This window comes from Saccharomyces eubayanus, chromosome VIII (assembly GCF_001298625.1).
Source record: "Saccharomyces eubayanus strain FM1318 chromosome VIII, whole genome shotgun sequence".
Lineage (NCBI taxonomy): Eukaryota > Fungi > Ascomycota > Saccharomycetes > Saccharomycetales > Saccharomycetaceae > Saccharomyces > Saccharomyces eubayanus.
In genome coordinates, this window is record NC_030983.1 from 394822 (window position 1) to 420917 (window position 26096).

At 39.6% G+C, this 26096-nt stretch overlaps 15 protein-coding genes across 15 annotated transcripts; 5 read left to right on the forward strand and 10 right to left on the reverse strand.

Moving 5' to 3' along the window:
• Nucleotides 1–155: 155 nt before the first annotated feature.
• On the reverse strand, nucleotides 156–1508 carry ISN1 (IMP 5'-nucleotidase; the record flags this gene model as incomplete). The annotated part of the gene is made up of 1 exon (XM_018367989.1): nucleotides 156–1508. One exon carries the CDS (start codon nucleotides 1506–1508, stop codon nucleotides 156–158), a length of 1353 nt encoding a protein of 450 aa, XP_018219371.1.
• Nucleotides 1509–1913: 405 nt separating this feature from the next.
• Nucleotides 1914–4085, reverse strand: NFI1 (SUMO ligase NFI1; the record flags this gene model as incomplete). The annotated part of the gene is made up of 1 exon (XM_018367990.1): nucleotides 1914–4085. One exon carries the CDS (start codon nucleotides 4083–4085, stop codon nucleotides 1914–1916), a length of 2172 nt encoding a protein of 723 aa, XP_018219372.1.
• Nucleotides 4086–4552: 467 nt separating this feature from the next.
• PUP1 (proteasome core particle subunit beta 2) lies at nucleotides 4553–5338 on the reverse strand (the record flags this gene model as incomplete). The annotated part of the gene is made up of 1 exon (XM_018367991.1): nucleotides 4553–5338. One exon carries the CDS (start codon nucleotides 5336–5338, stop codon nucleotides 4553–4555), a length of 786 nt encoding a protein of 261 aa, XP_018219373.1.
• Nucleotides 5339–5766: 428 nt separating this feature from the next.
• Nucleotides 5767–6717, forward strand: PET123 (mitochondrial 37S ribosomal protein mS26 PET123; the record flags this gene model as incomplete). The annotated part of the gene is made up of 1 exon (XM_018367992.1): nucleotides 5767–6717. The coding sequence occupies one exon, from the start codon at nucleotides 5767–5769 to the stop codon at nucleotides 6715–6717; it is 951 nt and encodes a 316-aa protein (XP_018219374.1).
• A 153-nt stretch (nucleotides 6718–6870) lies between these two features.
• Nucleotides 6871–7155, reverse strand: SME1 (mRNA splicing protein SME1; the record flags this gene model as incomplete). The annotated part of the gene is made up of 1 exon (XM_018367993.1): nucleotides 6871–7155. One exon carries the CDS (start codon nucleotides 7153–7155, stop codon nucleotides 6871–6873), a length of 285 nt encoding a protein of 94 aa, XP_018219375.1.
• A 276-nt stretch (nucleotides 7156–7431) lies between these two features.
• MTR10 (mRNA transport regulator MTR10) lies at nucleotides 7432–10353 on the forward strand (the record flags this gene model as incomplete). The annotated part of the gene is made up of 1 exon (XM_018367994.1): nucleotides 7432–10353. One exon carries the CDS (start codon nucleotides 7432–7434, stop codon nucleotides 10351–10353), a length of 2922 nt encoding a protein of 973 aa, XP_018219376.1.
• Nucleotides 10354–10543: 190 nt separating this feature from the next.
• Nucleotides 10544–12154, reverse strand: PNS1 (Pns1p; the record flags this gene model as incomplete). Its single annotated transcript, XM_018367995.1, has 1 exon — nucleotides 10544–12154. One exon carries the CDS (start codon nucleotides 12152–12154, stop codon nucleotides 10544–10546), a length of 1611 nt encoding a protein of 536 aa, XP_018219377.1.
• A 430-nt stretch (nucleotides 12155–12584) lies between these two features.
• On the reverse strand, nucleotides 12585–13472 carry DI49_4996 (uncharacterized protein; the record flags this gene model as incomplete). The annotated part of the gene is made up of 1 exon (XM_018367996.1): nucleotides 12585–13472. One exon carries the CDS (start codon nucleotides 13470–13472, stop codon nucleotides 12585–12587), a length of 888 nt encoding a protein of 295 aa, XP_018219378.1.
• Nucleotides 13473–13706: 234 nt separating this feature from the next.
• On the reverse strand, nucleotides 13707–16217 carry YRR1 (Yrr1p; the record flags this gene model as incomplete). Its single annotated transcript, XM_018367997.1, has 1 exon — nucleotides 13707–16217. One exon carries the CDS (start codon nucleotides 16215–16217, stop codon nucleotides 13707–13709), a length of 2511 nt encoding a protein of 836 aa, XP_018219379.1.
• Nucleotides 16218–16965: 748 nt separating this feature from the next.
• On the forward strand, nucleotides 16966–17538 carry DDP1 (polyphosphatase DDP1; the record flags this gene model as incomplete). The annotated part of the gene is made up of 1 exon (XM_018367998.1): nucleotides 16966–17538. The coding sequence occupies one exon, from the start codon at nucleotides 16966–16968 to the stop codon at nucleotides 17536–17538; it is 573 nt and encodes a 190-aa protein (XP_018219380.1).
• A 125-nt stretch (nucleotides 17539–17663) lies between these two features.
• On the reverse strand, nucleotides 17664–18602 carry GET4 (the record flags this gene model as incomplete). The annotated part of the gene is made up of 1 exon (XM_018367999.1): nucleotides 17664–18602. One exon carries the CDS (start codon nucleotides 18600–18602, stop codon nucleotides 17664–17666), a length of 939 nt encoding a protein of 312 aa, XP_018219381.1.
• A 61-nt stretch (nucleotides 18603–18663) lies between these two features.
• On the forward strand, nucleotides 18664–21177 carry SEY1 (dynamin-like GTPase SEY1; the record flags this gene model as incomplete). The annotated part of the gene is made up of 1 exon (XM_018368000.1): nucleotides 18664–21177. One exon carries the CDS (start codon nucleotides 18664–18666, stop codon nucleotides 21175–21177), a length of 2514 nt encoding a protein of 837 aa, XP_018219382.1.
• Nucleotides 21178–21403: 226 nt separating this feature from the next.
• Nucleotides 21404–22771, reverse strand: SWT1 (mRNA-processing endoribonuclease; the record flags this gene model as incomplete). The annotated part of the gene is made up of 1 exon (XM_018368001.1): nucleotides 21404–22771. One exon carries the CDS (start codon nucleotides 22769–22771, stop codon nucleotides 21404–21406), a length of 1368 nt encoding a protein of 455 aa, XP_018219383.1.
• Nucleotides 22772–23101: 330 nt separating this feature from the next.
• RPS28A (40S ribosomal protein eS28) lies at nucleotides 23102–23305 on the reverse strand (the record flags this gene model as incomplete). Its single annotated transcript, XM_018368002.1, has 1 exon — nucleotides 23102–23305. The coding sequence occupies one exon, from the start codon at nucleotides 23303–23305 to the stop codon at nucleotides 23102–23104; it is 204 nt and encodes a 67-aa protein (XP_018219384.1).
• Nucleotides 23306–23580: 275 nt separating this feature from the next.
• Nucleotides 23581–26010, forward strand: GLN4 (glutamine--tRNA ligase; the record flags this gene model as incomplete). Its single annotated transcript, XM_018368003.1, has 1 exon — nucleotides 23581–26010. The coding sequence occupies one exon, from the start codon at nucleotides 23581–23583 to the stop codon at nucleotides 26008–26010; it is 2430 nt and encodes an 809-aa protein (XP_018219385.1).
• Between the last annotated feature and the right edge of the window lie 86 nt (nucleotides 26011–26096).

Genomic DNA, 26096 nt, shown 5'->3' on the forward strand with positions numbered 1-26096 from the left:
AGAGGATGTGTAATAATATATTCAAGATTACATTGGCATGAACTTTTGTATGAGCTTCAATGAATAAATAATACAGCTAAATATAAAAGTAATTTGGCAACGCAATGTTCTATTACATTTTTCGTCTCAACTAAGTTTTATGTACATGGCCCACTCTAATCAGTTTCTAGCAATCTATGAAGATAGTTTACAGTTTCTTGAGGGGAAGCTATCCAAAGTGTACATCCGGCTAATCTTGCCTTAAAATCATTTGCTGATCCGACTGGGGCAAACTGGTCACCAACATGTAAGGTCTCAGAGGGTTTAATTGGGGCTTCCGGATTGTAAAATTGTTGCAATGAGCGAACGCCAAGATCTTTACCTCCAATATCGCACCAAACATCACTACCGCCATCAAAACAACTAAATTGAATCCTTCTAGAAGGCGCAAAGGACTCTAAAGTATTTTGAAGAGTCAACACTATCTCTTCCAACTGTTCTCTATCAAGTTTAACTGGGACCTGCCTTTTAGAGGCCTCATCATACCTTTCACCTGGAACGATGCCTACGGCTCTTACTTTACGAATGATAGAGATTTCTGAAGGTAAATTTAGCCTTTTTCTGAGTCTGTTCAAAGTTCTCTCAGCAAAGTCCAATGTCTTTTCCACATCATCAAGAGACCAACCTTTCATCCTAGGAAGTAACCATTCCTCTTTGTCAATCTGCCTAAATCCAAATTTGTCTTCTTCGGGATCTTCATAATAACGGAAAAGATAACTCGACTCACCGCCCATAATAGTCAGATTCTGCTTTTGAGAAACCGATATATCGGTTGAGTCATGCAAAGCTACAATCAATCCCTTCAATCTGCTTTCGTAAGTTCCGGCTTCATCATATCCAGCTGCTGTGACTATGCCTACGTTGATACCGTATCGTAGCAGCTTAAGAATATAAGGTATTACCGGATTAGTGTAAACAAGGGAGCCACCGTCTTCATAAAGAGTGACATCACCATCAAAAGTTACCAACCTCAAAACTTTGCCATTGCGTAAAATTTTCTGTTTCTTAAAATAAAAAATTTGAGCAGTATTTAAAATATGTCTGACATCGTTGAAGCTCGGTGCCACCATTCTGCGTGCAGATATGGCTCTTTGCGAATCATCCCATAAAAAGGCTTGCTCTAACGGAAGCTCGGTGAAAAATGTCCCAATAGATGGGACCAAAAGGTTTAAGCGTGATTGCCCCAATACGTTCAAAGATTGAGAAGAGGCACCATCTTCAATTTCGTCTTGTATAATGTTTCTAGAGTCAAATTCAATCTTGTCCTTGATTAATCCCTCAATATCTTTGAAAATGTCAGCGTACTGTGACCTTACACGCTGAGTCGTTGCCAAGTCATCATTGTAGTCACCTTCATGAGAGACTGCATGCAGAACAAAGGGTGAGGCCAATAGGCCTTTTACCCAATCTATAAATTCATCTTTGCGGTGGCTTTTTAGGTGGTATTCCACCCTATATCTTGAAGACATCCTATTATGGTTAATTTAACTCAATTGATGATTCTCACGAGCTTGAAGCTTTGCCCTCCTGATTGATAGCTAACTTTTCTCGAGTAGCTTTTGACCAGATATTCCCTTTTCCCATTTTTAAATTAGGGGCAGCCCGTGCCGCTAAAAGCACGGCTACTGAAAAGATACAGGCTATATTATAATACAATACAGAAGGCAACGAAAGAGCTTTAAACAGATAACTTACAACTAGTACATTAGATTTATAGATCTACTCTGACACTGGAAAAATTCAAAACGAAAATTTAAACGAAGTCAAAAAAAATTCACTTATGCCCTACAAAAAAAATAAAAATTAAGTAAAAAATGAAATGAAAAATAAAAAAATAGAATACAACCAGAAAAGCAGAAGTAACAAATCGCTGATCAATCAGAGGTTAGATCGATCACTTCTGAGTTATCTTGAGTTGTTGCGTTAGAGTCATTAGGTTGGGCTGGTGGTTTATTGATTACGGTGCGATTTGCTTGCGGTCTCCGCTTCATTAGGGTGGCATACGGGTTCTTTGGAATGTAGATAGAGACATTAGAATACCTTCTTTTTCTGCTCTTGCCATCATCACCGTGGCCGGTAGTGCTCACAGGTATGAATGGCGGCGGCTGAGTGGCTGATGTGGCTCTTGGCACTACTCCAGTTTCTGCTTCAGAATTTGGTTCCATCGTGGGGATAGGGGGAAAACCGCCGGATATACCCAATAAATTGACATCACTCTCTACAGTATTATAATTGGGATTATGGAGATTCCTTTGAGCTTCTGTTTGATTGGTTAAATTTTGTAAAACGTTCGGAAGTAGCGGCGTCGATGGCCCTCTGTTATAGAATATCCTACTATCACCGTTCGTAGCTGTAACAAAGGAATTGATACTACTGTTATTCGTGGGCGTATCATTCACGCTTGGGTTTATACCTTGATTGAAAATCGATCTCATTTGGAAAGGATCTTGACATTCATTCTGATCTACAGTAGGGGAACCTTTCGGCGTTGAAGTATGGTTAGGGTTGTACTCACTTGAGCCTTCTGATTCAGATGGAAATACGTCTGCCCTTAATTGATAATTTCTAGAGCCTGCATGTGTTGGGTAGGTTCCATTAGCGGGAACAAAGGGTTCATCGTCTGAGCTATCTAAGGATATGATTTCAGGCTCATTATGGTTCACACCATCATCCAGGTTAATGTCGAACGCATTCCTGTTGTCATTATCCTGTTCTTGTTTGACAGCGTCTAATTGCTCACTCTTCCCTTGGTAATCTTGATTAGCATTGTCCGCCGTAATCGCGGAACTGTCATGCACTGGTTTCCACGACCCATCAACAGATATCTCAACTTGTTCCACATCCTCTTTACAGTTTTGAATAATGTCGTTGACAAATTCGGAAATTTTCAATTGATCAAATTTCACAGGCTGTTGACAAATGGGACATTGCCATGTGGGTACTTGGGATTGAGAATGAAGAAACCAAAGAGCATCAAAACATTGGATGTGCTTACATTTTTCCGTCTTTGCAGGATATTTCATTCTCGTACATGATATGGGACATTGCAAGGTCAGCACTGTGGAAGTAGTTATGATATCTTCGTCATCTTGTTCATTCAAAGTTCTTTTGATGTATGCAATAGTAGCTTGTTTGATAATCTTGGGCTTCTCTAGGATTTTTCCCAAAAGAGTTTCAGGTGGAAAAGCCTCCACTATAAAGCAACTTATAGAGTAGTCTTTTTCGGCACTGAGATAATGTAAGTCCAACTGATTAAGCTCAGATGAAGATTTGACATAAGGCGTTAAGTTGGCAGGGCTTCCGGTCCCATTCTGCTTCTTCAAACCTTTCACATTGTCCTCTAGCTTGGTACCATTGAAGACTAATTCACAAGGGTATGGGAAATCTACAGCTTCGTGACCTAGGGTGTCATATATAAATGGTATCGAGAACCCACAAAACAAGTAAAGTTTGTGATTTTTATTGGATTTCAAAAGATCGTGATTTGACTTGCCTATTTTAAACTTCATCTTTGCACAACTTCTTCCTATAAATTGCTTTATCTTTTTACTAGCATCCGGAACTTGTGCTATGGGGTTGTAAAACGGTGACGTGAAGGAATACGGTAAGACTTGTTGTTGGGAAGAAGTTGGTGTTACAGTATTCTGGAGAGCAGTTACGGGTAGTTCTCCCGATGCTACAGGATGCTTAAATGCACCTGTTTTCAAAGTTTCCCAAAGAATAGAGTATTTAGGTAACGATGAGTTTATCTTTACTTTGGCAATGAGGATCTTTATTGTCTTGGGCCTCCAAGGATCTATATGGCCAATATCACAGGATTTTCTCAGAAACTGTTTTATTCGGTCTTGTAGGATGGATTTTTTACCTGTTATTGCTAAATCCAAAGATTTACATATTTGCTTTAACTCTAAAACTTTTAGTTGTTCCATTTCAGTTATTGCATCTTTGATTTCGTTAATGAGACCGCCCCCCGTACTGGACAAAGGAGTTGTGAAGATCTGGCTGGCATTAATATCGCTATTGTTGTCGGTCATGACACTTGTCATACTGCCCTTTTTATTCTCTTTCTGTTTTTGATTGTAAATTAAGCGTCTATCTTCTTCTTATTATTTTCCTTTTCCTGTTCTCAACTCAGCTATAGTCTTGCAAAGACCGGTTTGCAGGTAGACCAAAGGACTATTGTTATAGTTATGTATTGTGTGTTGGAGCAGGCTGCGTTGCGATGTATATAGTTTTTCCTTTTGCGTGGTGAGTAAAATAGTTGGTATGGATGGATAAATTAACACGAAAATTAACAAAGAAAAATGTAAGTAAGGACCATAACCTAAAGCTAAATAGAAAAAAAAGAGAACCAAGAGTAGATCATAAGTGGGTGTAAAAAAGAGTATTATGTAAAGATGTTATTTATAATTTTTGGTTTCTTTTTTTGATGTTTAGTTCATTTATTTGGACAGTGATTTTACTTTATACTAAAATATATATTAGATTTTTTAAATTTGTTATCCTCATGAGTTTATGCGGTTATATCGATTTGTTCTTCTTGTACATCACAAACGTTAATGATACTTTCCTTAAGCACAGCAGTGGTGCCTCTAGGGAATTTATAGCTCCTTTGCTTCGATTCTCTAACATTTGGAGTCAAGTAGTTTCTCAGGTACTCCGCATCTTTACCTATTTCCATAACACAGACGTCTACGTTGGAACCAGACCCTAAATCGTTCCAGATACCAGCCTGGATCGCATCGGAGGCCAATTTGATGGCTTCATCTTTTGAAAGGTCTTGCTTCCAGTGAGATTCCAACACGGCCATAGCCGCGAGAGAACCAGAACCCAGGGACAAGTAGTAGCCCACATCAGTGGATCCGTGTGCGTGAATTGAAAACAAGTGAGCTCCCGTGGGGTCTACACCAGCGACAATCAAATAGGCACCAATGTGGCCCTGGTACTTGAACAGATGCTGCTTAAGCATCTGCAAAGCGGACACCACCCGTGGCTCTCTCGAAGTGTATAAAGAATGCAGTTCAATGTTGGACCCGATCAACTGTGTCACAGCCTCAGTATCGGCGGCAGTACCGGCACCAGCACACCATATCTTGGGGGAGATTCTGTGTAATTTCGCACAGTTCTTGTCTGCCACGATGGGGCCTTGAGTGGATCTTGTGTCTGCAGCGATCACAACACCGTTTTTATACTTCACCCCCACAATAGTGGTACCTGTGGAAGTGGCCTTGGGCTGTGTGTGCGAGTTCCCTGCTAGGAAGCTGTTTCTTTGGTAATTGTCAAATGATAAACCTGCCATACTCAAATCAATTGTCTCCCTGTACTAACTACCTGTCTGTTTGGGCAAACTGTCTGAATGAAATTCAATGATTCATCTATAGAATCTTCTTTATCCTTTCTAGTAACCTTTTGGTCATTTGTTAGGTTATCCTTTCCTCTTTCCATTTTTGAATTTTGCCACTTGGTCGGGTAACCTGTCGTTGCCAAAGCCCAACTTTACCCGGATTGACATAAATTAGGGCACACATAAGGGCCTGTACTGTATACCCTAGTATAATATCACTAAATACGAAACCCTGAATTCGAAAACAGGAAAACTGTCCTTAGAGGCACTAGAATACGAATGAGAACAGACAAATATGGTATATTTTACGCATATGTGATATTCATAGGTTTACGGGCTGGCAATTTGTGAATAGTCACAGTAAGAACAAAGAAAACTGAAGCATGGGGAAAGGCGTGGCCAAGTACGGTTTCAAGAGTGGGGTCTTCCCCACTACTAGATCCATCCTGAAGAACCCCACTACAAAGCAGACGGACATTATTAATAAAGTAAAATCTCCCAAGCCCAAGGGGATTCTTGGTATTGGGTATGCAAAAGGTGTGCAACATCCGAAGGGGTCGCACCGGTTGCCACCCAAGGTCGACTTTATCAACGTGGATAGCCTTATTGAAAAGACCGTGGCCGAGCCTCAGAGCATCAAGTCGAGTAATGGGGCAGCCCAAAAAATAAGGCTACAAAAGGCTGAATTGAGAAGGAATTTTCTTATCGATGCTTTCCGCAAGGAGGAAACCAAGCTACTGCTAAAACACGAATATTTGCAAAAGAAAACAAAGGAACTTGAAAAGGCCAAAGAGCTGGAACTTGAAAAACTGAACAAGGAAAAATCCTCCGATTTGACTATAATGACTCTTGACAAAATGATGTCTGAACCTCTTTTGAGAAATAGATCACCAGAAGAGACCCAGTTGTTGAGTTTAAAAAGAAACTACAACAGATCACTGCTAAATTTTCAAACCCACCAAAACAAATTAAACAAACTATTAAACCTGTATCATGTCGCTAATGAATTTATTGTCACTGAAGCTCAATTGCAGAAGAAGATTGACAAAGTGTTCAACGATGAAACGCAGGAGTTTTCCGATGCTTACGATATAAATTCAAACTTCACACAGTTTGGAAGTAGGAAATCGCTGCTTTCGGGTAATTCCACTTTCCAAACCAAGATCAATAACGCAATTATGGGTTCTTTGACTAACGAAAAGTTTTTTGATGTTTCTTTAGTGGATTCATTCCTGAACAACGACTTACAAAATATTTCAGGGCGGATCGATTCCAAATTAAACGGTTCATTCGATGAACCTGAAAATGGCAACAAAGATACAACCTCCTTGTAAATAACTATAGTATATACTCTACTTTAACATATCATGTATTCAAAAGTGCCTCAAGCGCATTCCAACTAACACATTACGAAAAAAAAAGGAATACCGAGCTTGAATATACTCCTGTACATATATCACCACCAAATCGTCTTTCTTTCTTCTCCTTTAATCTACTGATGTTATTAATGTTATATTATCACCTTTTAACAGTATTTTCCCGAGCGGCGTGCCCTTTTCTACATCTTCTTTACCGTTTGCACTATTAACAGGTATCTCTATAGCATCATCGATGACTACATTCATAAATTCATCAAACCCTGCTATTTTGCCTCTGATTCTTATGCCAACTTGCTCAAATAACCATATCGTTACTAATGTCTGTTGTTGTAAATAGTTGAATATACAGTTGATTGGTGGCACCATCGCCTTGCTTCTATTGTTATTTGACATGACTGGCCTCTTCGTTTTATCTCTGTTTTCTATTGAGTACTTCAATCTCCTTTCTCTTCTATTATTATAATCTCTACAGTGTATGACTATTCCACCGTATTTTTTTGCTATTCTATTATTCGATGTTATGTTTCGGTATAATGTGAAAAATTTTCTTTACATAAGGGATATTGACGAAAGTTAAATAAAGAAAGCAGTAAATAGAGTAAATCATTGTCAAGAAAAGAGGTTATTAAAAAGGACCTAAGCAAGGCATATTACTGGTCTCTTCCCGTTATGGACAACTTCCAAGTACCTGATATCCAAACCGCTTTGCAATGCATCTCTTCCAATGCATCACAAGACGATAAAAATAAGGCGCTCCAATTTCTAGAACAGTTCCAACGATCCGTTACTGCATGGTCAGTTTGTAACGAAGTCTTAACTAAGCCAGATCCCACGAACTCACTTTTGGAGCTAAATATTTTTGCTGCCCAAACTTTAAGAAATAAAGTCACGTACGATCTATCACAACTTGAAAATAATTTGTTACAATTTAAAGACTCTCTGTTAAACATATTAGTTTCTCATAACCAAAAATTAATTATAACGCAACTGAATGTTGCACTTGCACGTTTAGCCATCCAATTTCTAGAATGGCAGAACCCAATTTTCGAGATCATTTCATTGCTAAATTCATCACCATCCATATTGTTAAACTTTCTAAGAATTTTACCTGAAGAAACGTTGGACATCGCCTCCACTCCACTTACAGAAGTAGAATTCAATTCCAGAATCCATGAATTAATCGATCCCATAGCCGAAGACGTGTTGAAGTTTCTAATCTCATGCATAGACCAATTACAAAGTACAAACTTTAACACTAACTCATCTCCGATTTCATTAGAGCAGATTTTACATTGTTTGAATTCCTGGTCATATGAATTCGCCATCGAACAGCTGTTAACCGTTCAGCCATTGGTATCCCTAGTGTTCGAGACCATTTCCAACGGTAATGAAAATGACATGGAGGCATTTGATGCTGCTATTGATTGTTTATGCGTTATTTTAAGAGAAAGCAGAGATACCACTAATGAGCAGCTAATTTCTGGTTTATTTGAACAGTTGATGCTCTTACAACAAAAATTAATGCCTAGCTTAATCATGGATCAGCCCTTGGATGATGAATATGATGTCGATCTTTTAGAAGGTATGACACGTTTATTTGTGGAAGCTGGTGAAGCTTGGTCCGTTTTCATTTCTAAAAATCCTGAATTTTTTAAACCAATGGTTTCAGTGTTATTGATGTTAACTTGCAAAAATGAAGACTTAGATATTGTTTCTTATACATTTCCGTTTTGGTTTAACTTCAAACAAAACTTGGTTTTGCCAAGATATCAAAATTCTAAAGAGGTTTACTCCGACATTTTTGTCAAATTGATCAATGGTATAATCACTCATTTACAATATCCATCAGGCCAATTCTCATCTAAGGAGGAGGAAGATAAGTTTAAAGATTTTAGGTATCATATGGGTGACGTTTTGAAAGACTGTACTGCAGTAGTAGGGACCTCTGAGGCCTTATCACAACCACTAATAAGAATCAAGTCAGCCATAACGAACAACAACAACTGGCAAGTCATGGAAGCTCCATTATTCTCCCTGAGAACGATGGCCAAGGAAGTGTCTCTAACTGAAAGCACCCTGCTACCAGAAATTATCAAAATTATTTGCAGCTTGCCGGAGCAACCCAAGATCAGATACGCGTCAACACTGGTTCTTGGTAGATATACTGAGTGGACAGCCAAGCATCCTGAACTATTAGAGATCCAGTTACAGTATATTTTTAGTGGTTTCCAACTACATGAGGGTTCGACGGATATGCAAAGTATAATTACCGCATCATCGCATGCTTTAATGTTTTTCTGTTCAGATTGTTCAAAATTATTAACCGGATACATCGATCAGTTGATTAACTTTTTTCTCAATGTACAGAATTCGGTCGACATCGAATCGCAATTTGAATTATGCCAAGGCCTGAGTGCAGTGATAAACAATCAACCAACAACTGAAGTTTCTACAATATTTCAAAAACTATTAGACGATAATCTGAACCAAATTGAAACTTTGGTTCCTCAATGGAAGGCAAATTCGATGTTGGTCGCTCCACAGATTGCTGATAAGATTGATTTGCTCTATGCACTATTTGAAGAATTAAAACCACGATACAATTATCCACAGCAGGGATCGGAACCCTTATTACCTCAAATGGAATTCATCTGGAATGCATTAAGAACCTTATTGGTCGACGCAGGTGCAATGACAGATAGCATTATTGTGGAAAGAGTTGCCAAACTGCTGCGTAGAGTCTTCGAAAAATTCCATGTATTTTGTGAGCCACTATTACCATCTGTGGCAGAATTTTTAACTCAGGGCTATTCAACCACTGGATTCGGTTCATATTTATGGTGCTCAGGTTCTCTTATTGTTATATTCGGGGATGATGAATCATTCCCAATATCTCCTGATTTGAAAAATGCAATTTGGAAGTTTGCTTTATCTCAATGCGAAACCTTTATCCTAAATTTCAATGAGTTCAACAAGACACAATTGAATGATTATCATGAGGCAATCATTGATTTTTTCTCATTGATTTCGGATTTAATTATGTTCTACCCCGGCGAGTTTTTAAATTCTACAGAATTGCTAACCCCAGTATTGAACGTTTCCCTGGAATGCGTTAGCAAATTGGACAATTATGATGCGTATATATGTATTTTGCGTTGCTTAGACGATATCATATCGTGGGGATTCAATACTCCACCAATCTCCACCGTATCCATTGAAGTTGTTCCAGCTGAATGGAGAAAACAAGTTATTAACGAAGTGATAATACCACATGGTAATCGGTTGATCGTAGTACTGTTCATAGGACTGGTAACCACTTTTGAAAACACCGCCCATTCAGACGCCATTAGCTGTATTGTGAAGTGTTTGAGAATATTAACGGAGGCGAACAACAACGATTCCACAATATGCATCGAATGGATCTTCAAAGTGGTGGAGCAACTGGGTCAGGTGACCGTCAAGGAAAGAGATAATTTGGTACAGGCTGTGGTCGAGGGGTTGAACTCGAGAGATTACAGGAAGGTTAGAGAGGGGATCAGAACTTTTGTTGGATGGTATTTAAGAAAGAACGTCAATTCAAGATTCGAATGATCAGTAAGTAGCATTTGTTAGTCCGTAGGCGTAAATAACCAACTGATTTTAGAAATATATAAAGAAAGAAAAAAAGCATAAAGGTAAAGAGTGAAAGCACTATAAAAATTAAGTAAAAGTAGAAGAAAAATCTAATTAAGTGGAAAAATTATAGAAATGGCGTGGAGAATGGAGGAAAAGAAAAAGCGGTTTAGATATCCTGATGGTTCAATTTCTTAAGGACATCTGGATAGGCTCTAAATATTTCATCGAATCTATCAGGATAGGACTGTTGGAAGACCTCTGGATCGTTACTGAGTGCAACAAAGAAAGTTGATGTACAAGATCTGATTGCCTCTGTTGTGATATTAGAAACCTGAAGAGCTATCATAAACGAGAAAGCCATCAAGGCACCCTTAATACCATTATTCGAGTTGTATTCAGGTTTCGTAAATCTCATGTATAGGAAAGCAAACAAACAGGTGGTGTAACTGGTGAACATGGAAAATAAGGCCAGTGCAGCACCAATCAAATTATCGTTAATCAATGCATCCATACCCTTTTCTCTTACCATATGCCAAGTTTCCTTAGCGGATCTCAAATAAGACTTACCATAAAGTGAGACAAATGAGTAGGCATAACGGTTAAAGTACTCGGCCACCCATTCTACACACCCAATAATCCAGTCCAGCACCGAGAACACAATCTGGAGAACAAACCTGCTACTACTTTTGGAGGTGACGTTCTTTCTAAGCATTTTTAATATTGCCCTCAAAAGATCCATTAAGGCGGCCAGTAAAGACCCGAAGCAAATGGAACCAAACGAGCGAGTCATGGCTCTTTTGAACGATCCTAATGCGGGCCTCCTTGGCATGCCTTGATCGGACTTGGACATATAGTACCAGCTACCAAAGATACCGGAAATGACACAATGGATGACAGTCCTTATAACTTCAGAGATGTAATACCCACAGTAAAACACCACAACCAAGACACCGACCAGTTTCGAATGAGAACAGCTGCCACCAGAGACGTCACAACCACCGTTTGAATCGGCTGGATCATATTTCATATACGTGGACACGACGACCGCTGAGAATAAAAGCCCAAATGCACTGGCAACAATGGATCCGATAAGCGAAACAATATACATTTGAGGACATTTCTTGGCTGCATCACCGACAACCTTCAAAACTGCCACAGAGAGGGGAATCCTGGATCTCATGCCCCAGTAACTCCAGGCGGTCAAAAAGGTGAAGACCAGAAACACGACCCCCGCAGACCAGTACTTCAAAGCCATATACAAGATGGCGGTACCCAAAGAAGTCACGATGTTCGAGATCATACCGCAGTATATGAAGTACTTCGGGTGCATCCGGCAAAGGATGATATAAAAAAGGGAAAAGATCATCGCAATGACGCACGAGAAAATCAGCAAGATAACTGCGTTCGTATTCAGAGTGCCAGTTGCCACACCATCGTAGATCCCGGACCCTGTGCTACTGTATTCCTTGGTCCATGCTCTTAAAGTGATACCTGCAATGGCGATGAACCCGCCTACCGTGATTAGGAACAAAATGGTGAAGGGCCAGTCATTCCACTTAGGCTTGTTGTTGTTAGCCGTGGGAAAGGCTTCCTCATAGCTCCCAATGGGTGCGCCACTAGACTTGGAGTTCAGGTTGTAGTACTGGTCCTGTCTGAAGTGGTACGGCGTTGGTCCGTCAGCCGTGACCGAGTTCTCGGACGAGCCGAGCGATGAGCGCTTCGGCTCGTACACTGGAGGTGGCTGTACAGGCCTTTGATATTTTTCGTTGGATAACATTCCGTGCTCTTTATTGACCTGCAAAGAAGTATATATGTATGCGCTTAGGCTGGTAGTTTATAGTGAGCAAAAAAGATACCTTTCCTTTTTTATATTCTGTAAGAAGCAATTACACATTTAAGACTAGAGATAGATTTAAAAAACAAAACTAACAAACATATATATACTAACACGTCTACACTACACAGTAAGAAAATGTATATAAAATATTTATATGTCCTTGTTCCTTTTCCGATACGTAATGCCAAATTAGAGACCCCTTAAGCCCCTCAAGAAACTACCTGTTGCTTAAATCTTTTCTGAAAAAGGGTACCACAGAAAATAAAAAAAAAAAGAAGAAACAATTTCTTCTGTTTTGTGGCACACTTTGATATTTTTCTTTCCTTAGCGGGTCGTGCCGCACGACGCTATTACGTAGTGATTAACTCCGCTAACAATCGGCGCGCGGGAAGTCTGTGAGAAACGGTACGAGCATCTCGAAAAGACGGCGCTGAGCTGCAGGCTCAGGGACTGCATGCGTAGCGCCCTTGACGAGTCCGGAGTATTCAGACCACACCGCAGGAAGGGTTGCTGCGCGCCAGCGAGCAAGAAGCGCGTGCTTGTCGACCCATGGCGGCACGTATTGGTCGTTTTCGGAGTAGGCCACAAGAAGGGGCGTCTTGAGACGACCGAAACTAGCGGCTAGGGCCTCTGCGGGAAGGTCGCTGGAGAAGTAGTCGTCGTCCCCGCCTGCCTCCATCAGTGAGCACCAGCGGTAGGCGGTAACGGGTGTATCGAAGAGATAGGCGGAGTACTCGGAGGATAGGAGGTCGTTCTGGTGGCCGGCGTCGACTAGCTCCCGCGCGCGCGCGGTGAGCGTGGCCAGCAACTGCGGGTCAAAAGCCTGGTCAATAGTCTGGTCGAACGACTCCCTGTCCGAGCAGGAGCCCTGGATGATTCCCGCGGCCACGGAGTTGCCGTGGCGGAGAAGGTAGTGCATCACGTCCTGAGACCCGGTGGAGTGGCCCATCAGGACGACTGTTTCTCTGCGCCCGCCCTGCGCGCCCTTCAGGAAGTCCACCAGCGACTTGAGTTCCTCGACGTCCTTGTCCAAGGACGCCGTCCCGAAGCCCAGGAAGCTGCTGGTCAGTTGGACATTGACCACTGAGTAGCCGTGTGGCTCCAGTGTGTGGGCCAGTTCTGTTGCGTACGGTACGGTGAGCAGCCCGTCCGTCATACCGCCGATCATCACTAGTACTTTCTTGCGACCGGTGGGCGCGAATTCGAAGGCTACGTTCCGTGCAGTGTAGCGGTGTAGGATTCCCTCAAACGATGACATGTGCGCTGTAGTCTGGGTATGATGCGGTGCAGTGCAGTGCAGTGCTACCTTGCAGCAAACGCTTTCTTTTTCTATTTTCGGGGGGTTTCACCCTTGAAAAAGGACTTTTATATATTAAAAAACGCGGCATTGCATCGACCTGCGGTGTGATGTGTGGCGTGAGGCGTGGGTGTATAAATTATACGAATGTACGAACATATACAGTAAAAGTACTCTCTGCGCATGAGCGCTTATTTACCATCCCTTTGGTTCAGCAGTGCTGCCTTCGATGTCATTGAACATAGTGGAAAACTCGGATTGGTTTATCAGTTCTTCCCAGCCCAGGTTATAGTTGGTCCAGAACTCATCGGTCAACATCTGAATGATCTCTGATTGACTCTTTGTAGGATTCTTATCATCACCCTGTGAAGGTACAGTGGTCGGATCCGTCGAAGGAGCGGATGGCGGAGCCGGAGAGCCCGGCTCCTGTGGAAGAGACGCCTCTCTGTTCAAAGGCGCGTGGTGTTGGTGATGCTGTTCTTGCTCGCTTCTTAGTTCTGTCGGCAGCGGATCTAGTTCCTGTCTGATTTGTGACAGCCACGTTTCCTCGGTCATTTTTCTGAACTCCAGAACATTTCCAAGAATGGTTCTTGAAGTCCTTTCGATGGCCAATTCTATTATAAACTGCGGTGAATTGTGCATAGTGCGTACCAGAAGTTTATCCCCCGCATTAAATAAACGGTCGGAAATCTCGGTGTATAGTTTCATCGCCGTGCCCATCGACAAGTCTTTGTCTAAGGGAACGGTTATGCTGGTCAAATCCGACCATCCGCATTCCATATCGTTGGACAGGCATATCCCATTTTCAAAAAGCGTCAGCTTGAAAAATATCAAGGAACAAAAGAACACTAAAGTTTTTGAAAAAAGCCCCGCTCTAAGGCCCATCGACATCGCCATGGTTGGTGGCAAATGCGGGTACGAAGGCTTGAAGCACTCCGGATACCGTTCTTTATCAATGAGGAAGCATCGGATCGTGGTGTTCACAATGATGGAAAAATTTATCAGAACCAATTGAAACGTATTGTTTTTGGATTCAAAGGTCCTGACTTTCAACACAGAGTGCACCAACGCATAGAATGATAATATTAGGCCCAGTGCCATGCATATAATCCTAGTTTCCTTTAAGGGGACCTCCACGGCAAGGTTTTCGTCCGTGTAATGTCCCAGTGGTCCGAGTTCTTCTTCTACAAAACTAATAAGTTGCTTGGAAAAAAGTTTCAAATCGGGGAACTTTTCTCTATCGTAAAGAGCAAATAACATGGATCTTGCCATTTTCAAGTATCTTTTCAGCTTCCCCTCATAAGTTTTACTCTGATCGTTCAAAACACAGTACTCCTGAGTTTCGTCTAGATAAAACTTGTTGATCATCAAAGGCTTACCAATGTGGGAAGACATGGTGTAGTCGATCAGTATTGCCATGAACCAGATATTCTCCAAACTTTCCAGGCTACCCATGGATTGTTCTTCGCCCTTGAAAATTTTCCTAATGTCTAGATGCAATCCTAATGTGGTGACTGTAGCAAATAATGACTCGTTTATATTGAGCAGATGAGAACCATCCCCGCCAAATGAGTGAAGTTCACGGTGGTAAAATAGCAGTATCAACATTTGGGCACGTTCGATATAGAATACTTTCTCCGTGGAGGTACCGTTCAGGAAAATCAGAAGCTTTTCTAGAGGTGCTGGGATGTTCCCATAGAAATACCTTAGACAAAGGATCATTAGTATCACTGCGGCTTTATAATAATTGTTCTTTGAGTTGGACAAGATGTAAACGATGGGTCTCTCGCCATTTGGTAAGGCTTCTTTACCTGGCATAAAGTAATCTATATAATCTTTGGTAATTTTAGTCTTGTCTAGGATAATATTAAACTCGTTGATCACTTCATCATCAAAGACGTGGTCTATGATTGAAAAGATTTTCTCATACGTTGGTAAAAACTTGCATATTTGTTCAAGCAGTGGGCCAGGTTCCCAGCTTGACTCCTTTAAAAGGCACAATTCTCTACACATTGTCTTTTGATTGTTTTTCTTCCATATGTTCCTCTCCACTTTAACTTTGGTCCATAATTGTTCATATTTTGCAATAAACCCCCAATTAGTACTGGAAATCTGTGTCCTCATAGAGGTTGGGCCATATATTATCGACCTACCTGAATGTTTACATTGTACGTAGTAGCGATCAGCGTATGGATTTATGACACCGTTTGGTAAAGGGTCCGGAGATTCAGTAGATCCTCCACAAGTCGTAGAGTTCAAAAGCGAAAAATTCGAAGAGCTACACACGAAGTTCGTAGGCGAATTGGTATTTCTGTTGTTTTCTAGCGTACGAATCTTATTTTCCAAATCGTCGATTTTCTTAAGTAATTCAACGTTAGAAAAAGTTCCATAGATGGCTTTTTTTTCAACGCTCTTATTGAACTCTTCAGCGTATTGACAATCCACTAAGTTTCTAGAAATGCATGTAGAACACATTGGCTTCTGTTGGTCGCAACGAAGTTTCCTTCTCCTACAAAATCCGCACGACTTTATGAGTTTATTTCTCTTCTTATTGCCATTAGACGATGTTAGTCTTGCAGCGTTACTTCCATCGCCGCCGCCGTCGCCACCAGCCGTGCCATTAGCATTTCCGTTATCACTTAGCGGCGTTGCGTCAGCGACCTGGAAATTTTCTAATAAGGCATCACTTGTCCTTTTCATTGCCATATTTCTTTCTGTCACTGCGGCGCTGTGAAAGGTTCTTTCTGCTTCACAATCAACCTACTGTTTGGTTAATTTATCAGTTTGTCTGTATGCCTAATCTTGATTTTCTTGTCAATTTCTAAAAGGACCCATTCAATAAGCCTAGTCTGGTAACAACGTCAAAATGTTCGCAAAGTCTGGTTCACTTGGTACTTGTCGGACTTTTCTGCAGGTTGACTGAGCCTTATTACTAATAAAGTAAGAGCGCCTGTGTAATTTTCTAATATCCGCGGATTAAGTCCGTCCACTATGACTTAATAATATTGCTACGTTAGCAAACCCAGCAACATTATAAATGCGTTACATAGACTAGTCTGATAGTCTAGTTGACTGTATCAGGATGTCAGATTACTCCTATTTGAAGTCTTGTGAGCTTGGCAGGTCACAGTAATGCTGACATTCTTTCAAGATTTTGGGTCGAGGTAAACCATTTGATCAGTGGAAAAGCTACCGGCACCCAAAGACTCGATCTATACAAAGCATCACAAAAAATGTATTATGTACACAGTATGTAAATTGTAGGCCTAACATGTTTTCTCATGGTTGGACGGCACATCGTCGCGAGCAATCACTCGTGCGATTGAAACCTTAAACTTCTCGCGAGGTTAGCCTAATGGGAGATCATAATTTGAATAGACAAATCATGCTAGACCAATAAACGAGATACAATGAACAGTGGGCAGAAACGAAGGCTCATTGGCGAAGATACATAATGATTGAAAAGGCAGGTAGTCATGGTATAGTACGTTCTGAGACTGCACGTGAAGGAAGGGAGAACCAAGTTTATTCTGCCATTACTGGTGCAAGATTGGTTGCTGGCTGCATCTGTTTGACTCCCGACAAGAAGGAAGTTCTTATGATCACTTCTTCTGCACATAAGAAGAGATGGATTGTGCCTAAAGGAGGTGTTGAAAAAGATGAACCTGATTATGAAACGACGGCACAAAGAGAAACTTGGGAAGAAGCTGGTTGCGTGGGTAAAATTGTTGCCAACTTGGGTACGGTGGAAGATATGAGACCTCCAAAGGATTGGAACAAAGATATAAAGCAATTTGAGACCGCAAGAGATGATCCTGAAGTAGCAAAACATCCACCTAGAACCGAGTTTCATTTTTACGAGTTGGAGATTGAAAAGCTCATTGAAAAGTTCCCTGAATGTCATAAAAGACACAGACAACTATACTCTTATGCGGAAGCCAAAAAACACTTGATAAACGCAAAAAGACCCGAATTGCTAGAAGCCCTGGATAGGTCCTCTATTATTAAGGATGTTAGTGATAAGTAGTTAGCCTAAATGCACGAATATGCTTCTATATATATATGTATGTGTATATATTGTTGTGATCACATCGTCGTTCGTTGAAGGACCTGAAGTATATCTGTGTGTTCATTCATATATGAACGCTCATTTCATTTTGATCCTCCTAGGAAACCTGACATCATATCTTGTAAGAAGTTGGACTGCTTGGGAGCAACAATATTGAAATACTCTTGGCCCAAGAATTCCAATTCGCTTTTGTAAACTTGAGAGAAATCCAAATAGTGATTCTTCAAATTTTGGAAGTAGTTTTTATCCTTGGTCTGACATGTAATTAGCAATAACTGCAAGAAATTTAAATCAGAATAATCTTCGAAGAAAAATATTTTATAACCGTTCTTTTCAATTTCCTCGTACTTGGGTTGAAATTTCTCAATAAATCTTGCCAAGAAAATATCCTTTGATTCGTGTGCAAATGATATGTTACAGATGAATAGATAATTGAAAATCAATCTGCTGAAGTATTCTGCCACTGTGCTGTCTTCAATTTCGTCCACTTGGCATAACCAATTCCATAACAAATCAACATATTTAACCATTGAATCGTGTGTGCCCAACATAAAGTATCTTTCAGCCTCATAAACGAAGCCACCTTCTAATAGCTTGATTCCAATAACATTATGTAAGTATGGGTCTCCAAACTTATACTCACTAAACTTGATAGACCAGTTATTCATACCGGTAATGACATCTCTCAAATTAGGTTCGCTAGGATCTAACTCGGCTATTAACCTGACCAATCTGGCAACTGAGACGTCATCCACTTTAATGTCCGCTAAATTATAGACTTCAAGAAGATAGAAGATCAAGTCTGTGCCCGAACCGCCTTGCTTTGCCTTTAAAAATGAGAGAGCACCCTGACTAATCAGTTCAATGGCATGCTCGTATGATTTACTTCTAACATATCTATTAGCAATAGTTCTCAATGTCTGATGCGCTTCGTAATAATCTCCGGCTTTGATTTTACTTTCGAATCTTTGTAGGGTCTTAGCCAATTTTGCTTGTACAGCATCGGTTTCTGCTGAGGCCATTGTTGTGCTTCTATGTGATTCTTCTCTTTACTCTATCAAAGGTTAAGTATTATTAGTGCGCATGCTTATTTTATTTTTTGACTTTCCTTTGACTTTTTTTCTCCATTGTTACCTTAACGAAGAGGGACAAAACGAACAAACAAAATACTATTGCAAAAGGAGTGTTCAATTGTTGTATTATTATTGGTTTCATCTCAAAAGAGCAAATATCATTAACTGGCTTAAAAATCAGCACTTCTCTATGACAACCGATAGATCTGCTATTCAATTAATTGATGAAGAGAAAGCTTTTCATCAGAGCGCATTACAATATTTTCAACAATGTATTGGAAATCGTGATGTCGGTCTAGATTATCATGTTATCTCTGTGTTCGGCTCCCAGTCAAGTGGTAAATCTACTCTGCTCAATGTCCTTTTCAATACCAATTTCGATACTATGGATGCGCAAGTGAAAAGACAACAAACTACCAAAGGTATTTGGCTGGCTCATACAGAAGAGGTTAATACGACTATTGAAGTTAGTAGCGATCGTCCAGATATTTTCGTACTCGACGTAGAAGGTTCCGATGGTTCAGAAAGAGGTGAAGATCAGGATTTCGAAAGGAAAGCCGCTTTATTTGCCATTGCAGTATCTGAAGTTCTTATAGTTAATATGTGGGAACAACAAATCGGGCTGTATCAAGGTAACAATATGGCGTTATTGAAAACCGTTTTTGAAGTCAATCTATCTTTATTTGGCAAGAATGACAACAATCACAAAGTACTACTACTCTTTGTCATTAGAGATCATGTAGGAGTTACACCGCTTTCAAGTTTAAGCGATTCAGTTACAAGGGAGCTGGAAAAAATATGGTCCGAACTAAGCAAGCCTGCTGGTTGCGAAGACTCAACTCTGTACGATTTTTTTGACTTACAGTTCATTGGGTTGGCTCATAAGCTGCTACAAGAAGACAAATTTATTYAAGATGTTAAGAAATTAGGTGATTCATTTGTAATGAAAGGGACCGACAGTTATTATTTCAAACCTCAATATCATCACAGATTACCATTAGATGGTTGGACTATGTATGCTGAAAATTGCTGGGACCAAATTGAGCACAACAAAGACTTGGATCTCCCAACTCAACAAATTTTGGTTGCAAGATTTAAAACAGAAGAGATTGCTAGCGAAGCCCTAGAAGAATTTATTTCAAAATATGATGAATCCATCGCGCCCTTGAAGGGTAGTCTGGGGCCTTTAACCTCGCAATTAGTAGCATTAAAAGAAGAGTGCTTAAGCAAATACGATGAACAGGCATCACGCTATGCTAAAAATGTTTATATGGAGAAAAGAGAAAGCTTGAATGGAGAACTAAACACACACATTTCAGGCACAATAAATGAGTTTTTAGAGACACTAATGGAAAAATTATGGGATAATTTAAGGTTGGAGATATCTTCCAGAGACAAAGCATCCACTTCCTTTGTCGATAGTTTGGCTACAGGCAGGACCAAAGTCGAAAGTGACTTTAATGAATCAGTCGGATCCTTCAAAAAGTTGGAGTTATTATCATCAGATAAAGAAATCATCTCCAAATTTTCTAATGAATTCGAAGAAAAAATCAAGCAGTTGCGTGACGCCGAATTGAAAGCTAAAATTAATGGTATCAAGAAAAATCTGGTTCCAGAACTAAAGGATCATGTAATTCATTTACTTTCCCATCCATCCAAAAATGTTTGGGATGATATAATGGACGATTTTGAATCCACCATTCAAAGTAACCTTTCCCCATATGAGATCTCCAAGGCTGAATATGATTTTAAGGTCGGACTATCAGATGATGAAAACGCAGCAGTTTACAAAAATATTAGGATTTTGGCATGGAGGACTTTAGATACAACAGTGCATGACTATTTAAAGATAGACACAATTGTTAGTATATTAAGAGACAGATTTGAAGATGTATTCAGATATGACACCGAGGGGTCTCCAAAATTATGGAAAGCAGAAGAAGAAATTGATGGAGCATTCAGAATCGCAAAAGAACACGCGCTGGAAGTCTTTGAAGTTCTCTCACTTGCTGTAACCTCTGACAACGTTGAGATCATGCCTGATGTACCAATTGCTGAAGAAGATAGTAGCGAGGGCAACGAAATATATAGGGATAACGAGGGTATATTTCATTCTCGTCGCTTTGCACACATCTTGACAGAATTGCAAAAGGAGAATGTTTTAGACCAATTCCGCAGACAGATTAACATTACTGTTTTAGACTCCAAAAGATCGATAATTACTACAAGAACACATATTCCACCATGGATATACATTTTGTTAGTTGTGTTGGGATGGAATGAATTTGTAGCGGTTATAAGAAACCCCTTATTCGTGACTCTTACCTTGGTCTTTGGAGCAACCTTTTTCGTGATTCATAGGTTTGGCTTATGGGGGCCTGTTGTCAATGTTGTCCAAAGCGCTATTGGCGAAACAAGAAGTACTATCAAGGAAAAATTGAGAAAATTTGTCACTGAAGACCACGAAGTAAAAGAATCTTTTGAAATGACGGATTTTTCTAAAGATGAACAAAAAAAAGAATAATATGAGTATATGATTGATTGAATATTTCGTTTGTTTGTTTCCCTTTGTTTCTTTGTTCTTGTTATTTTTATCCTCTGTTACTGTGTTACATGTGTTTGTATGCAAATGTAAGGAACTGTATGTATGACTTTGACTATGTGTATATATACATATATATATTGCATGCTTATAAGCTATGGAAATGACTTTAAAAAAATCAACAAAATGAGTATTTGAAGCATATCTTTCAAGTAGATGTGGCATTAATAGACGCTTGCCATCGGTGAATTTGTTCCTCTAGTAGCTGTTTGTGCTCATTCGTGAATTTGGTGAATAGAAAATTTAACACATTTTCCCAAAATTGTTCGAACGTTCTCAAGTCATTCAGGTTCGTTGGTTTCGATACTAAGATATTGGGTAAATTTTTCCAGTCGTTCTTCTTGATTTTTGAGTGCTTGAAAAAATCTGAAAAGACAGATACCCAAAACGTATGAATGTAATGTGAAGCGTTTGCTATTGTGGTTAGTTTATCTGGGTTGTAATCAATAAATTCAATATCTTCACCATACTCTTTTCTCAAAGCGTGGTCAATGGCGAAGAAAATTGTGTCCTTTACTTGCTCAAAAATATTTTGTAAAAGCTCATCTAATGGCAAAGAGGTAGTTTCTGGATTAGGCGTATGAGAATGTAATATTATATCGTGGTGTGTAACAGCGATAGGAATAGGTGAACTACCGAATCTCAACTGATTCTCTTCATATGCTTTTGAAGCAATTAGATTCGCATCCATGCCTTTCCTAAAAGATACAGTTAATAAACCTTCAGTCAACGCCTTCGTACAAAGGTTTTTATCATTAGACAACAAAATCACAAAGCAATTTAGTACTTCTTTGAAATACAAACAACAGTCCAATATCGAGTCATCTTTCCGACAGTTTGGGTTCAATCTCTGCTTCAGTTTTTGACCCATTAAACCAGAATCTAAATTGGCTAGATTTTTATAGATCCATTCATTACCCCATCTGGCCAATACGCCTATTGTTCTACCTTGTTCCTTATCAGTGTCACCATCCTTAATGACATTGGAGTTTTTTTTCAACCCATCCAATTCTTGAATAACAGTGCTTGGCACAACGATTAAATGATGATAAGTACTTGAAAACGACCTCAGAGTTTCCAAAGTATTCAGGTGCGAAATAATGAAGTTTGTGTCCACAACAAAAACTGTTTTCAAAGTTGTCGGATTTAATGAGGGTATACTATCGTCAATCTGTTGCATGGAAGGCGTTATTGAATGTGCGCCTAACCCTCTTTGATTCGAAACATACTTAGAAATCATTTCAACATCGGTTTCGTCATTCAAGTCAAACATTGGCATATCGCCGTCTTCGTCGTGTCCTGTACTTGCGCTAATGACACTTGGTTGAACAGTATCTGCGCCTTCAGATGTAGACGCTATGATATTATCGATATCTTGAACAGTGTATTTGCCCTGTGGTCTTGTATCAGCAATATTCTTTATAGATTCAGATATTTTGTAAAATAGTGAGCCATTCAGAGGGTCTCGTATCATATGGTCGCTGTCTTGTGAAGAGGATTGTTTTTCATCAGTCATGGACTTAGAGTACGGGTGGAAATTCTAATATCGGGGTCCCTAGTGTTCAGTTTCTGGTCAACCCAGAAGAGCGTTTAAGTAATAAGCTACGCGAAAGAGCTTATTTTATTCAAAAACTTGTTAGACGCGATCATATTTTTTTTGCACTGAAAAAAGCAGTGAATACACTTACTGTAGGTTAACAATAGAGCTATTAGTATTATTGTATTATAGTAATGTAATACTTAAAAGAGACGTATAGAAGGAAACAAAAGGCGCAAATATAAAAAAATAGATATATTCGTTACATAGGCAGACATAGCTGATGCCCTCGCTTCGTGAATACGTTTCTTAACGCAAACGACGAGCTTCACGTTCAGATTCCATTAGAACCAAAATATCGTTTTCTCTAACTGGGCCCTTGACGTTTCTGACAATAGTTCTGGTAGTGTCTTCCAAAAATTCGACACGGACTTGGGTGACACCACCACGAGAACCGGTTCTTCCTAAGACTTTGATGACCTTGGCTAAAGTGACTGGGGTTTTGTTATCCATGTTTGCTAGCTTGGTTTCCTGTTTTTGAAGTAAAGCAGAGGAAATTGTAACTGGAGATAATAAATCATTAATCAGACTGAAATTTCATTTTTTTTGCAAATAGTTCAACGACAAAAAAAATGACAAAAAGTGCGTCGGTCACTCGGCACGGCGGCGTCTGTGGGAATGAAAAATTTGTCATCGTTAAAGATAGATAAACTAATATCGATGTGGCGAAAGGGGACATGCTTTGATTTCGAAGAAAAGCAAACCAGGAGTATCATAAAGTTAATAAAATGTCGTCTGTGGAAGAATTGACTCATCTCTTTTCCCAAGTTGGGTTTGAAGATAATAAAGTTAAGGAGATCGTCAAGAATAAAAAGGTTTCCGACTCTCTTTCCAAATTGATTAAGGAGACACCTTCCGATTACCAATGGAACAAATCTACTAGAGCACTAGTGCACAATTTAGCTTCCCTTATAAAAGGTGCTGACCTTCCTAAGTCTGACTTGATTATTAGTGGTATTATCAATGGTAACTTAAAGACGTCTTTGCAAGTCGATGGGGCATTCAAATATGTGAAAGCTAATGGCGATGCATCTACCGTGGACGGTATGAATGAAAACTCTGGTGTGGGTATTGAAGTCACCGAGGATCAAGTCAGGAACTATGTTATGCAATACATTCAAGAAAATAAAGAAAGCATTATGAAGGAACGTTACAAGCTAGTACCTGGCATTTTCGCTAATGTTAAAAACTTAAAGGAATTAAAATGGGCTGACCCACGTAGTTTTAAGCCAATTATTGACCAAGAAATTCTAAAACTTTTAGGCCCAAAGGACGAAAGGGACTTAGTCAAGAAAAAGGTCAAGAATAACGAAAAAAAGAAAACTACTTCTGCCAAGAAAACTTCTGATGATTCCGCCACAACCGGCCCAAAGAGAACCATGTTTAATGAAGGTTTCTTGGGTGATTTGCATAAGGTCGGCGAAAACCCACAAGCTTACCCAGAGTTAATGAAAAAACATCTGGAGGYTACAGGTGGTAAAGTCCGCACTAGATTCCCACCGGAACCCAATGGTTATTTGCATATTGGTCATTCTAAAGCTATCATGGTCAACTTCGGCTACGCCAAATACCACGGTGGCACTTGCTATTTAAGATTTGATGATACCAACCCAGAAAAGGAAGCTCCTGAATATTTTGAATCTATCAAGAGAATGGTCTCTTGGCTAGGTTTCGAACCATGGAAAATTACTTATTCCAGTGATTACTTTGACGAACTATATGGATTGGCTGAAGTTCTGATCAATAATAACAAAGGTTATATCTGCCATTGTACTGCGGAGGATATCAAAAGAGGACGTGGTATTAAAGAAGATGGTACCCCAGGTGGTGAAAGATTTGCTTGTAAACATCGTGATCAATCGATAGAGCTAAACTTGCAAGAGTTCAGAAACATGAGGGATGGCAAATATAAACCTGGTGAAGCTATTTTAAGAATGAAACAAGACCTAGGTTCACCAAGTCCACAAATGTGGGATTTGATTGCTTATAGAGTCTTGAATGCTCCACATCCAAGAACTGGTACTAAATGGAAGATATACCCTACTTATGACTTTACCCATTGTTTAGTAGATTCTATGGAAAATATCACTCATTCTTTGTGCACCACTGAATTTTACCTATCCAGGGAAAGTTACGAATGGTTATGTGACCAAGTTCATGTCTTTAGACCTGCTCAAAGAGAATATGGTCGTTTGAACATTACTGGTACAGTTTTATCCAAGAGAAAGATTGCTCAGCTAGTAGATGAAAAATTCGTTAGAGGCTGGGATGATCCAAGGTTATTCACCCTTGAAGCTATTCGCAGACGTGGTGTCCCACCTGGTGCCATTTTATCATTTATTAACACTTTGGGTGTTACAACAAGTACTACAAACATTCAAGTTGTCAGATTTGAAAGCGCCATTAGAAAGTACCTAGAGGATACTACACCAAGATTAATGTTTGTCTTGGATCCTGTTGAAGTTGTTGTAGACAATTTAACTGACGACTTTGAAGAATTGGCAACTATTCCATTCAGACCTGGTACTCCAGAATTCGGCGAGAGAACTGTACCATTTACAAACAAATTCTATATCGAAAGATCAGACTTCTCAGAAAATGTCGATGATAAAGAATTTTTCAGATTAACTCCAAACCAATCAGTTGGTTTGATCAAAGTTTCTCACACAGTTTCCTTCAAAAGCTTGGAAAAAGATGAAACTGGTAAAATCATAAGAGTCCACGTTAACTATGATAATAAGGTTGAAGAAGGTACGAAGCCAAAGAAACCAAAGACTTATATTCAATGGGTTCCAGTCTCTTCTAAGTACAACTCTCCATTAAGAGTTGTTGAAACTAGAGTTCACAACCAATTGTTCAAATCTGAAAATCCATCGTCTCATCCTCAAGGTTTCTTAAAGGATATTAATCCAGAAAGTGAAATCGTTTATAAAGAATCTGTTATGGAACACAACTTTGGCCACGTTGTCAAAAACAGTCCATGGGTCGTTGATTCTGTCAAAAATTCGGAATTTTACGTCGGGGAAGATAAGGAAGCTAAGGAAGTTTGTAGATTCCAAGCTATGAGAGTAGGATATTTTACTTTGGATAAAGATAGTACAGCTGATAAGGTCATTTTGAATAGAATTGTTAGTTTAAAGGATGCCGCTTCCAAATAATTAATTCAATGTGTACATCTATATTCATATATATATATATATATATATCGTATTGGTTATGGGTGATATATTAAATAACTATATAT